This window comes from Protopterus annectens, chromosome 1.part0 (assembly GCF_019279795.1).
Source record: "Protopterus annectens isolate FY-2018-M chromosome 1.part0, PAN1.0, whole genome shotgun sequence".
Classification (NCBI taxonomy): Eukaryota; Metazoa; Chordata; order Ceratodontiformes; family Protopteridae; genus Protopterus; species Protopterus annectens.
Window position 1 is genome coordinate 1736524943 of NC_056725.1, and position 13247 is coordinate 1736538189.

At 42.7% G+C, this 13247-nt stretch overlaps 1 protein-coding gene across 2 annotated transcripts in view; it reads left to right on the plus strand.

Moving 5' to 3' along the window:
• LOC122799715 (fibroblast growth factor receptor 1) overlaps positions 1–13247 on the plus strand; it is a 749414-nt gene that overhangs the window by 233766 nt on the left and 502401 nt on the right. For both annotated transcript variants that reach the window (XM_044068959.1, XM_044068968.1), the window contains exon 4: positions 6496–6640. In XM_044068959.1, the coding sequence (XP_043924894.1) occupies positions 6496–6640 (145 nt within the window). The remainder of the gene's footprint in view (positions 1–6495; positions 6641–13247) is intronic.

Consider the following 13247-nt stretch of genomic DNA (forward strand, 5'->3'; position numbering starts at 1 on the left):
CGCACTATCAGTTCTCTGCACTGCCCTTTGGCTTATCTACTGCGCCCAGGGTATTCACAAAGTGCCTAGCTCCAGTTATTCCATTTTGCAGACAAAGAAATATTCAAATATATCCATACCTTGGACGATTGTCTAATTCAGGCAGAAAGCCAGGACATACTTTTGAATCATCTGGCCTTTGTACAAAGGGTTCTAACTTGTCTGGGGTACACCATAAATGAAAAGAAATCGCACTTGGTACCCTGTCAACAAATTATATTCCTGGGAGCTTGAGTACAACTTCCCAGATGGCTTACCTCACGCCAGAGAAACAAATTCATTTGACAACCTACTTCAAACAAGTGGCCATAAAAACCCTGCTATCTGCAAGACAAATACTGCAAGCCCTGGGGTTCATGGCCTCCTGCATTCTTCGAATTCCATATGCAAGACTGCATATGAAGAAACTACAGTGGTATCTAAAAAGCCTATGGTGTCAACATTGTCAGGATCTAAAAGCAATGATTTCTATCATACCTTGCCTACGCCTAGAGTTCATTTGGTGGGCAGAGGCCTGCCACCAAAACAAGGGACTACCTTTCACACCACCCCCTGCTGCCCAAACCCTAACAGACGCATCAGACTATGCATGGGGGGCTCACCTGGCAGGGAAGTGCATTCAGCGCAATTGGAACTCAAGTCAAATGCACCTGCATATCAATCAAAAAGAAATGTTAGCTGTGCAGAATGCTCTGACAGCCTTCAAGGACCAAATTCTTCCAGGACAGCTAATGGTAAAGACGGACAACACCACTGTTATGTGGTACATAAACAAGCAGGGGGTTACACATTCTTACCCCCTCTGCAGACTAGCCATGGCATTGTGGAACACAGCTTTGAGCTACCAAGTGCACCTACAAGCTCAATTCCTGCCAGGAAAATTAAATACACTGACAGACGGACTAAGCAGAAACCTCATGGACCCACACGAGTGGAAACTGGAACCAGGGATTTTCAACATGTTGACAAGCAAATGGGGGGGGGGGGGCCCAGATATAGACCCATTTGCCTCTCTCCAAAACTACCAATTGGACAAATTTTGCAGAAGGACTCCCCACAAACAATCCTGGAAAGTTGATACTCTGTCCTTTAGCTGGAAACCTATCAGTCTATGCCTTCCCCCCTCTGCTCTCCAAAGTACTACTAAAAATCACAGGACAAACCAAGGATGATTTTGATTGTTCCAGACTGGCCGCGCCAAAACTGGTACCCCCTCCTGCACAGTTGTCACGGTTATCCCCATGGCACCTGCCTCAGACTTCTTCCCTGTTGTCTCAGCAGGAGAACCAGATTCTGCACTGAACCTTGCAGCCTGGCTAATTACATAATCTCTCCTTTACCATCCCTCAGTAAACCTGTGATGGATATCATTTTAGAGGCAAGGAGGCCTAGTATTAGAAAATTTTATGCTGGAAAATGGAAAAGATTCTGTGCCTGGAGCCAGTCTCAAGGGACGAGCACAGCAGCACCCAATTTACCTCAGATTTTAAGGTACTTTAACTGAGATGTTTCACAAGGGCCTGTCTTTTTCCTCCATTAAAATCCACGCCTCTGCCATTTCAGCTCATTATAACACAGAACCTCCCCTCTTCTCTCATCCACTGCTCAAGCAGTTAACTAACTTTGTTTTGGAGAAACTCACTCTACCTCCTTTCGAGCCAGCTGCTACTGCAGACTTAAAATTTCTTTCTTGGAAAACAGCTTTCCTTTTAGCAAACACTTCAGCTAGAAGGGTATCTGAATTACAGGCCCTTATGGCAGTGGAGCCTTTCGTCATCTTTCATGCGGACAGGGTGTCCCTCAGAACCAGTCCATCCTTCATGCCTAAGGTGGTATCCAGTGTGGCTCTTAATCAGTCCATTCATTTGCCAACCTTCTTTCCCAATCCACAGAACAAAGGGGAATGGATACTGCATTCCTTAGATGTGCACAAACAACTTAGATTCTACTTGGATAGGACTAAACCTCAAAGGAAATCTGAACTGCTGGTGGCATTTGCTGCAGTGGCAGAGGGGAGGGCTATTTCAAAGCAAACCATTTCTAAATGGATAGGCTATTGCATTAATTTCTGCTATAAGCACCATGGAAAACCTATCCACCAGGGGATCAGACCTCACTCCACCAGTGCTGCATCTACCTCTACAGCCTTTCTCAGAGGAGTCTCTACCAGGGACGTCCTAGAAGCTGCTATCTGGAGTTCTGTACATACTTTCACCAAGCATTATCATTTGCCAGTTTTCTCTTAATCCAGAGCTGACTTTGCCACTGCAGTCTTGCAGGGCCTTATAGCTGGTCCTAATGCTATCTAAATTCCTTCTCCCAACCATAGCTTTGGGAATATACCCAAATATGACTGCAACAGGGAAACACGAAGAACATAGTACAGTTGTGTGCGCTTACCGTAAATGTAGATGTTAAGTGCATTCACTGTTGCAGTCCTGGTTACCCTCCCTCCAGCCCCCCTAACTTCTTTTGGCTATACCTCTACTTTCCTTCACTGTGTTTAAAAGCCTTTTTGGTGTATTTGCTTTTTTGTTGGAGGTATATCATTGTACTTTTATATTTAATTGCTTCCCATTAGGGGGGCACCTAACATCTGGGGCAAGAAAAACTGATGTAATGGCGTTTGCTACATGTTTTATAACCCTGACGACCTGACGTCATTGAAGAAGGGACAGCAACCGACGCAGGACCCAAGACTTTGTTAATCAGGCCGACTGAGGGTTACCTGCAAGCAGATCACCCAAATGTAATGACTGCAATAGTGAATACACTCGAACATCTACATTTATGGTAAATGTGCACAACTGTACTTTTTATATCCACCATTAAATTGTCTTTAGACCCCTTGGTCCTTTAAAACGCCCCCACCCCCTTTTTTAGAATGTTCCTTTTATGATGACTTGAGGCACATGGGGCTATTTAACACAACTTTCAAGGCTTGGTTGGGGTTCTTTATTTTATTTTATGTTCGTGTCTAACTCATAACCAGCTCTACTGTTTTTCTGCTCTTAGACCTTCACTATATTATTGGTTGTTTTGTTAACAAGGTGATGATGTACATTGAGGAGGGTGACAGATGGGTGGACCCGCACAGGGTCCATCATCCAATCATAATAAAGGGCACACCCTCATAATGATTGGACCTCTTAGATGCACCCTCCCCTGGTAATATAAATAGTGTGAGTGAGTTACATTTTCATTCACTGGAAGAACGCTTTGGCTGGCTTTAATAAAGAACACCTAAGGAAGAGAAGAGAATTGTACGCATATTTTGCTGAATGAGCTTTGTCCACTGAGATTTGTCTTTTATTGCTGTCTACTGAGTTTTGTCTATAGTTGGGTGGTGCCTTCTCGCTACCCCATGACTGAGACTGGTGTTTTTTTCCCAGCTGGGTCCCCCGATTCCTGCTCCACACGCTCAGGAGAAACGCCGCAACCCAGGGCATCCAACCTCACCACAGATGTTTGGTCTTTTTTTCCCCATCAGGACACCCAGGGCAGCCACTGACTCATTGAGGACTGAAGTCTCGACACAGTGAGTTTTGCCCATCCCCCAAAGCTGCACCAGAGGAGTATTTCCCTACCTCACCCAAATAGGACATTTCATTGGAAAGTGCTTTGGGTGGGTAGGTATCTGGCATCTAAAGTAAACTGATTTGTTGAATCTGGATGCTGTATCTTGTTTTGGAGGGCCATTGAAAGATGCTTTTATGTAATCCTTCAACGAATTGGGCTTCCAGACCAGTGTCTCAAAGAAGTCTAAGAGGTCCTATAGGGTTAAGGAGTTCACAGGTTCCTGTATAAAAATGTGTGGTACTGTTTGTAGATCCAGAGTTGGAACCTTGATTCCTGCCCCCATACTCATTCAGACAAGAAAAGTAGAGTGCAAGACCAGTTTGGGAAGAATGAACGTGCATCTGTCACTCTGGTCTTCAGTGCCATTAATTGTTGGACTGTTATGACCAGGTACCAGATTTCTCTTCTAGAGCAATTCATGGAGAAGATTGGAGAGGTGTCAGATGAAGACCTGATGGTAGGATTGCTAAAAGTCACCCACGCAGTTGGTCAGGTGGCAAAATATTCTATTAAAAGTGTGGTTAAGATGCAGGAAATGCAACATCCAGGGCAGTAGCTTTGAATTTCAGTCATGAGGAGGCTTTCGTGGCTGGGGCTACAGCTCCTACCAGTTAATGTTAAAGTGCAGCTAAGAATGCACCAGTGGAAAAGGAGCTGCTATTTGGAAACACCACTACTAAAGTTTTTCGGAATATGGAGGAAAGGGGCAAGACTGTGTAATGTTAAATAGCTTTTTCACTCCCTTATAGCCAGGTATGACAGGAACTTCCCATTCAAGCCCGGCTGTAACTACTGCAGGGAGGAGAGGGTTAATCCAGTGAAAGATGCCTATATGAAAATATGGTAAGGAAAACCACAAAAGAAAGCCTAGACACCACAAGGGCTTCCACCAGTAGGTTTAAGCCACAATCATATGGATCCTCCTCTTTCCATTCCTTCTCACAATTCCCAGTCCATCCCCTTATATTCACCCAAGCCCAAAGTTTGTATGCAGTTGTAGATGTCATACAAAGAGAAGGGACAACAAGCTTCTGAAAAGCCACAGAAGGGTGCATGGGATCTGAGGAAAAGGAAACTGCTAGAAACTAGAAATCTCAGTGAAGACCACAAAAGGTTTGGAATGTTTTATGGGAGAGCAAGATTATGCTGGGGATATGTGAAGGGGTCCTTCTAAGCTTGAAAGAAAAGTGTGGAAACAAAGGCAAATTGTAGATCTAATTACAGTCTGGATGTAGAAAAGTACTTAACAGCTAAGGTGGGTTTAGTTAAGGAATGGTGGAATGGACTGCATCTAAGGAATGGTTGAGAGTTGATTTACAGAGGTATTCAAGATGAAATGAGACAGGTGGTAAAATAGTGAAAGGTAAGATTAAAGTAGGAGGGAGATAAAATACTGAATACAGTTAAAGAACAGACCGCATAACTTTTATTGTCTCCATCTGCAGTCAAAGAAGTGTGTGCTTTTTTTTTAAAAAAAAGTGTGGTTTAATCCTCCACCTGAACAGCTGTCATCTAGAATGGTGTCTGTTTCTCCGTTTTAAACCTTGCTTAACATTTTAGATTTGCTAATTTGCTTTGTAAATAGTAATGATGATGTTTCTTTTTTCCACCTGTGTCAATTTTGATGCCTTTGTTGTTGATTTGTTCTAGCATTCGGGGATTAATAGCTCTGATGCGGAAGTGCTGACCTTGTATAATGTGACAGAGGCCGAAAGCGGGCAATATACTTGTAAGGTTTCCAATTATATTGGTGCAGCCAATCAGTCTGCGTGGCTCACTGTCACGAGACTTCATCCACCAGGTAAAGGCCCTCCCCAGAAATTATTCACAGCAGTGGAAGTACATTTAAGCAGTATTAGCTGTATTGAATTGAAGAGTCAACTCCCTTTCCCTTATGGTGAAGAAATCTTCTGATCTCTCCCTGTCTCTGTTTTCTGGTACCAGATTCCATGGAAAAATGCTCAAATTGTGGGCACAATTTAGTTTGTACTGCATTATGTCTTTCTGTCCATTGTTTGCATTTCTTTCTTTCTTAGATGAAGTAATTTAATCTTTTGACAACTAACATTGCAGTATATAAAGTTGCCATTATATATTGGTTTGAGTTGGCTGGGCCATTTAATGTATGATAAATTTCTGTTGGTCTATTAACACAGTAAATACCCTGAATTGCTGGTATTGGTTAAGAGGCAGTTACCAGAATGCACTGATCCTAGATTTGTTATAACTACTGTGCATAGCTTTTATGTGGTGTGTCCCCCCCCATACACACACCTTTACTGTGTCTGTATTGTTGTGAGCAACATTTGCCATTGTAGTTCAGTATTCAAAAGACATGCGTCTGGAGCCTTTCTCCCTAGCCTCTGCTGAAAATGGGCTCTGTCCCAGTCGGACTTTCCTGGTAAACAAATATGCAAGTTTTCTGTAATTGCTATTGATGTGACAGTGTACTGTGTATATGCTTGATTAACAGATTACATGTGATCTTTGGTAGTTGGAACAAGAAGCTTTCTCCAATAGTTCTGTCTTGCCATTGTTTTGTTTGTCATTGTATGTTGTGTTGCTTTCCTCTTCATCTCTGAAACTAAATGTGCCCAAACTTTGTGACTTATTTTTCCATGAGTCCCATCGTCAGCATGTTAAGATGGGTAAGGAGTTTGACTGGTGAAGGGTATAATTGCAGACTTTTCTATAGGTTCAAACATGGTGCAGAGGCCTCTACAAGAGTTTTGGCTACTCTATCCCGGTCATCTGCCTGTGTCTCTCTTTCTCCTGGCCTTGGGATCTTGTAAATGGAACTCACACAATCTTTGTATTTTTTTAGTCGCCTGTCTCATCTGGTTTGCTTGTCGGTTTGCTTCCATTTGTGTCTTCTAGACTGCTGGAGTTAACACTACGGACAAAGAAATGGAAGTCCTCCACTTGCAGAATGTTACTTTAGAGGATGCTGGGGAGTACACGTGCTTGGCTGGTAACTCTATCGGGATCTCCTATCATTCTGCTTGGTTGACTGTTGTCCCAGGTATTTACTTGGCTCTTTCTCTACTGTCCTTTTTGAATGCATTTGTTGTTAAAACACTGAGCTGTACATTGCATATGGATATATAGCACCAAAGAGGATTACTTTCAATTGGCACGGCTGGTGGGTTCAGACTTTAAGTGAAAATGTAGCATGTATAGCATGCTGTAAATTCAGCTAAACTGAAGACCTACAGCCATAAAGGAATAAACTAAACATTGTAGTACAGTTTACCATTGGCAGTCTTTTAACATTTGTTAAAAACAACTTTTGATATTTTATCATTTACTGACCAAATGATAGATTTGCTGGCCTCTGTTGTGTTTTCCTTGAGGTGACTTCCCATATGCTGTGTTGCAGTGCATACATACTCAGAAGCTAAACTAATGGTGGCTTAAGGCAGTTTTGTTCAATAGTGTCTGTCCTTTTCTTTCTCCAGATGCAATGCTTGAACACTCATTGGCATCCAGTGAGAAGTCATTAAGTTGCTGATATGAAATTGGCTGATTTGCTTTTAAGAAAAACAATATCCATTCTCTACCCACCAACATAAATCTAAAAATCCCCAAATTTGAAAAAAAACCCTTAAGGTAGCGTGCAACTGAATGAGCCTATTCAAGCCCACCTAATCTTTTCTATTGGTGGTTGCTCTAAGTTTTCATGATTTTTGCATGTCTGTCTGTGGCAAATTTTCTAACAGTTATTTGCATGTTTATTGTCTGGCAAGTAAGCATGTTATGTGAGGCATGTCTGTTGATGTTACATTATCACTGAGTGATGTAGTATTCAGCAGAACCATGACAAAGGCTGATAACTGACCACAAGAACTAGTCCTCCTTAGTTGTCTCAGTTCTTATTCTCTGTTTTAGCTTCTGTCCACAACTCTTTTTATATTAGAAGTAAGAGGAATTGCATTTTGTCAGACATGTTTACAGAGTAAATGCTTAACTTAATTTAAAATCAAGTGCCATGATATTGTGTGCTGATAACACTGTAGTATGCTCAGAGTTTTATGACGACTGGTAGTGACCCACTGACTCTTGGTCCTGTTTTGGAGGTGATCTGGGATTACAAGTAACCTAGGGAAAAATGTTCAAATCAAGTAATGATGCAGTGAAAGCTGTGTTTTGTGTCATTCTTTATACATGGGTGTTTTTAGAATTTCTTTCTAAAAAGAGAAAAGTAGCTTCATGTGAACTCTTGGAACAAATTGGAGTTCAGTTTGAGGTAAGAATCCCTCTCATCTTTGCTCAAGAATTCTGAACAAAGCCAAAAATAATGAGGGGCAGAAAAGTCATAGACTCTTTAAATATTGCTCTTAGTTCACATGCAGAGCCTGTTATTCCATTAACTTATCGATATGCGTTTCTGAACAATCAGTGTGAAACTCTTAATGTGGGGCATTATTGACTGTAATTCTCAATGATTTACAAGAAAATCAACAATTTTATAAAGGATAGGGCAAAAATATGTAAAATCAGTAGCGCTTTTGCAAAATTATGGACAGTTGAGAGAGAAGCATTGTCAAATAACGTCACACCCATATACAGAAAATTATATTCAAAAGCTTTGTTTCTGAAAATTAATTTGCAAAACATAACTTATTTCTTATTGCATTGAAAAATGATCCCGTACATAGCATATTACAGAAATTGCAATTACTGCACTTGGCTGAGCTAGAGTAGAGAGTTCAGTGATTTGAACTGTACTCCGTTCTGCTTTTTATAGTACATACATGCTCAGTAATGTACTAAATAAATGATACATGTGTCATTTGAACAGGATATGTGCTGTTCCTGTAGAGGCCTTAACATTTAAACCTTTCATTCCCTTTTCTGAGAGGGGAATGTCATTGTTTTTCATTTTATCTAGCAAGATGAAATAATTGTTGCTTATTCCTGCAACTAGTGCAGATGGCTGTATATCCCAAAGTGCAGCCAAAAATACCTCAACATTTTATAGATATTGTGAACAGGTGCCCTGAAGCTTTGGTAGCTGTGTGTCTGTTGCACCCTTGGCAGGATGTAACCCATATAGCTAAGGCTACTGCAGCAATGATCATTCGAACATCTACTGTTTATGGTAAGTTCAGCATACACAAGTGTACTTTTGCTATAATGTTAGACATGTGCCAGGTAAATGCCAACCTGATGTCAATTTTCATTTATTCCTCAACGTACGGGTTCGGATCCGACACTGATCTCACGCTGCCATTAATTTAGCTCATGGTCACCAACAAACTCTTGAGCTCCTTTCCTATCCAGAGTGCACCATATGTAACTTCTCTCAGATCTCGTTTGCTGCTTTTGTGACTAGACACGGTTGACTGCTTCTCTCAAGCAATTTGGTTAAGATAAGTAGCATTTCTTCAAAATTTGTTCGTAAATGCTAGTGTATCTCTGTTAGATACTTAAAAAAAAAAAAAAAAATAGTTTTTTTGTGACCCTTCCTAAACTTTTCTTTCCTTTATATGCTTGCTGGTGTATTTGACACTACCATCATTGGTAGACCTTTCCTACCCCTGCTTTACCTTTCTCAAGGGTGTTTTACTCCTCTAATTTGTCTCTCTTCTCCACGTATAAAGAAAAAAAAAAAAGACTGTTACCTTTCCTTTGCTGTTTTCTGCTTACTGTTATAAGCTATAGTTTTGCTGTTGGTCTTTGCAGTTTGTTGTAATTGTTTCCTGTATTATGCCTGACACAGGATTCAAGAGTGACAGATGTGGGCATAAAATGCCTTCTGAGATGCCCACACTGTGTGTGCCTATTGTTTAGGTACAGAACACCTAGGTCAGGAATGCGACACTTGTTGTGGTTAATTATTGTGCTTTAACTGAGAGGAAAAACAAATTAATATTAAAGGGCACATTGCCAGCTCCATTCTCGGATGCTTTATGTGGAGTTCAGCCTCCTTAAAGTGAAAGTTAGGACCCTTCAGAATGGTCCAGATCTGTGGAATCTTCTGCTTTGATGTCCTCAGATTCACCCTGTGTGGATCCTGTACCATCTAGGATGCCCTCCCCTTTCCTTGAGGGGCACTCTAAGCCCCCCTCAGTGGTGTCCTCTCGTTACTCCAGAAGTCTCATGGAGGCAGTTGTGGAAAGAATGGGGAATAGATTGTTCACAGAGAATTTCAAAAGGGAATCTTTTACGGTTCCTATCCCCTCGGATCAAGAACACCATCCATCTACTACTGCACCAGTTACAATGACTCCAGTGACCTAACCTGTGGTGTTAGTCCCCAGATCCGAGAATTCCTGGCCTTTCTGTGCCAGATCTGAAGAGAACATTCTCTTCGGATCCAGTTGTTACTGAGTGCACCGGGTCTGACTTCTTTGGATCCAGATGACTGTAGGAGCTGGTGCTTCCGGGTCAGATCAGAGGGGATGGTATTGACTCTGAGGTTTTCGGGCCAGTCTCTTCCTATCGGATCTTTGGCATTGGACAGCTCAGCTCAGCTTCTGCCTTGGGTCAATGGCTCTTGGATTGGGGGGAAGTGGCAGGACAGAAACTAGCTTTCTCTGCTCCTTTTCCGTCCTTCTGTCTGGAGCAGCAGAAACTTGCTTTCTCAGCTACTTTGCCTTCCTTCTATCTGGAGCAGTCTGCCTTTGAGGTTGTGAAAAGGGTTATCTCTGCTCCAGCAGGTCAGGTGGGTCCTTTCCCCTCAAATCCACCCTCAATATCTCTACTGAATTTGCACTGTGAATCCTCAGCATTCTATATCACTGGGTAGCCAGCCAGGTATTGTCATGTCCTCCAATACTTCTCTGGATCATCTCATTGAAGAAGTCTGTAGGAAGACAATGTGCAAGAAGAAGCACTTGGACCCCCCCCCCCCCCAGGAGTCTGTCACAGAGGACACTGACTTTGATAAGGGTCTCCCAAATCACCACCCAATGACGTCTCATTTGGAGACATCCTTGAGATCCTTAAACAGAAGGGTGGTTGGTCTGCCCAAAACCCAGCTCCTGAAGAGTCTGTATTTCTGGAAGCTTTTAGGACTGATGCATCTACCTCCTGGGTCACTCCACCCACCGATGACCTCATTGATTTGGTGTCCTAAGTCTGAGTGGAAGGAACCATGATACAATTGAGCCGATCCCCTAGAGACCAGACAGGATTCTGGCTCCACCATTAGGAAGAGAACATTGGAGTGCGGGAGTACTGTTTGATGCAATGATTGTGGTGGCAGCTATGAAGAAGGAACTTGCAGAACAGAGTTCCACTGTCCAGCCCCGTAATAGAGAATCTAGGGCAGTGCACAGATTTGGGAAGCTTGTTTATGCTTTTGACATTAGCTGTCCAATTGCTGAACTACTTGCTACACTTCATAAGATTGCAAAGGGACTTGATTAAAGAACTTTCATATTCCCTTTGAGGGACCACTGCTGCAGAGGCTCAAACTTCTTTAGCCTCACAGTTGGCTACCTTCAGTCTATTGCAAATGTGTCCATAAGGCTTATCTCATGCTGCAGAAGGCACCTCAAAGGCTTGCAGGTTCATGCATTTCCATCAGGAGGCATGCCTGAATGTGCCTATGTTATTTTGAGGACCCCTTCAAGACATCTTTCATCAATGCTCCTTTTGACTGTTCTTTGTTTGGCCTCCACAGTAAAAGAAACACACACCAGGTGTGAGAGCGATGGAAAGACCCTATCTGCAGTATCAGTATGTTTTTCAACCCCCTTTTCCAGGAACAAACAAGGAGGTCAAAAAATGTGGTTCACAGAGCCTTGGGGTCCTTTCCAGGACACGTGATAATGGCAGAAGACTTCCCCTGAAGTAGGGGAGGCTGCAAAACTGTGGGTCTAGAGATACTTTTTCCGACAGACCCTCTCAGCGATCCTGAATGGAGGCCCAACGTTTTCCTCTAGAGGCAGTCGGGGGTCTCTTATCTCTCCACCAAGAAGCCTGGCTAAACATAACAAGGGATACTTGGGTGCAGAGAATCAAGCGTCCTTTCCAGAAGTTATATTATTCCCTTTTCCCTTCCACCCCTGTTACCCAGGAAAATCTCAACTGTTCCACCCAGTCAGAGGGAAGCAGCACTGGAAGTACAAAAGCTGCTAGAAAAAAGTCATCCAAGAGGTCCCTCCAGACCAAATAAAATCTGAAACTTACTCAAGCTTCTTTTTAGTACCAAAGAAAACAAGGGACTGTGGAGACTGATTTTAGATCTTGTGTTGTACAAATCGGTTCGACACCAAGTTCTGGGTGGTCACGGTTCAGTCCATTCTGCCCTTTCTGAACAAGGATGACTAGATGTGCTCAATAGACCTTCAGGATTTGTAATATCACATAAAAATAAACAGACAATCCAGAAGGTATTTACATTTCCGTCTAGGAACCAGTCATTTCCAGTTCAGAGCATTGCTCTTTGGCCTCGCCACAGCCCCCAAGCTGTTCACCAAGTGCATGGCAGTAGTAGCAGCTCACTTGAGATTGTAGGGATTCTGGGTGTTTCCATATTTGGATGATTGGCTCATTACTGCCCCAACCAGGCATCAACTGGTACAAGCACGAGACCAAGTGTTAGACTTGTTCAAATCTTGGATAACCATCAGATGTGATAGTGTTCAATCTCGCCGTTTGTTCTTACACATGGGTTCGGAGCCAGAGGGGGGGGGTGGGTATATTTTTGGTTCTCGAGCTTCTTCGTGCAGAGAGCTTGCAAGAGGCAGCCGCGGGAGAGATCGGCTCGAACTCCCATAAGAAGAACAAACAAAGAGTGAACACTCCACATATGGTAAGGACATACTTAGAACTTTACAACAAGTTTCAGTTACAACCGAGGCAGACATAGAAATTCATAGGAGTAGTGTTCAACACCGTATCTATGATAACATCTCTTCCCCTTTTTGAGAGTAAACTCAGTAAGAAATCAAGTCAAGAAAATAATTTGCAGTACCAGAATTTCAGCCCAGTTGATCTTGCAAGCCCTAAGATCAATGTCAGCATCAATAGTCTTTTGCTCCTTTAGCAAGATATGTGAGAATTCTGCAATGGAGGCTACAAACACAATGGTTGGTTCTTTCTCAACCCATGTCAACAAAGATGATAATAACTCTGGTATGCAAATGGTATCTTTCCTAGTGGATGCAGTCACAATTGTTGCAAGGTAGTCTTTCATTCTCCCTCAGCCCAAGGCCATAATTACCACAAACGCTTCCCAGATTTGAGGGGGGGGGGGGCATCTTTTGAGGAATACAGTCCAAGGCACTTGATCCCTCAGTGGCCAGCTTGCATGTTCTGGAAGTGATAATGGTGCTTTTGATATTGCAAGCATTCCAAGACTCTTCCTTTTGGAACAGTTGTGAGCCAAATGGACAACATGTCGGTGTTTGGTACATCAACAAACAAGGGGGAACCAAATCTTACCCTGTGTCGAGAAGCCATGAGGATGTGGCAATGGGTGATTTACTCCAACCTCTTTCTTATTGCAGTGCACATTCCAGAGAAGTCTAATGTGATAGAAGACAAACTGCGCAGGTCCATCTTACTACCTGACAAGTGGTCTCAACAACAAAGTGACGGACATGATTTTCCATCAGTAGGGCCAGCCTTGCTGCAGTCTCTCTGCATCTCCCCTAAACAAGTGCAGCCGCTTCTTT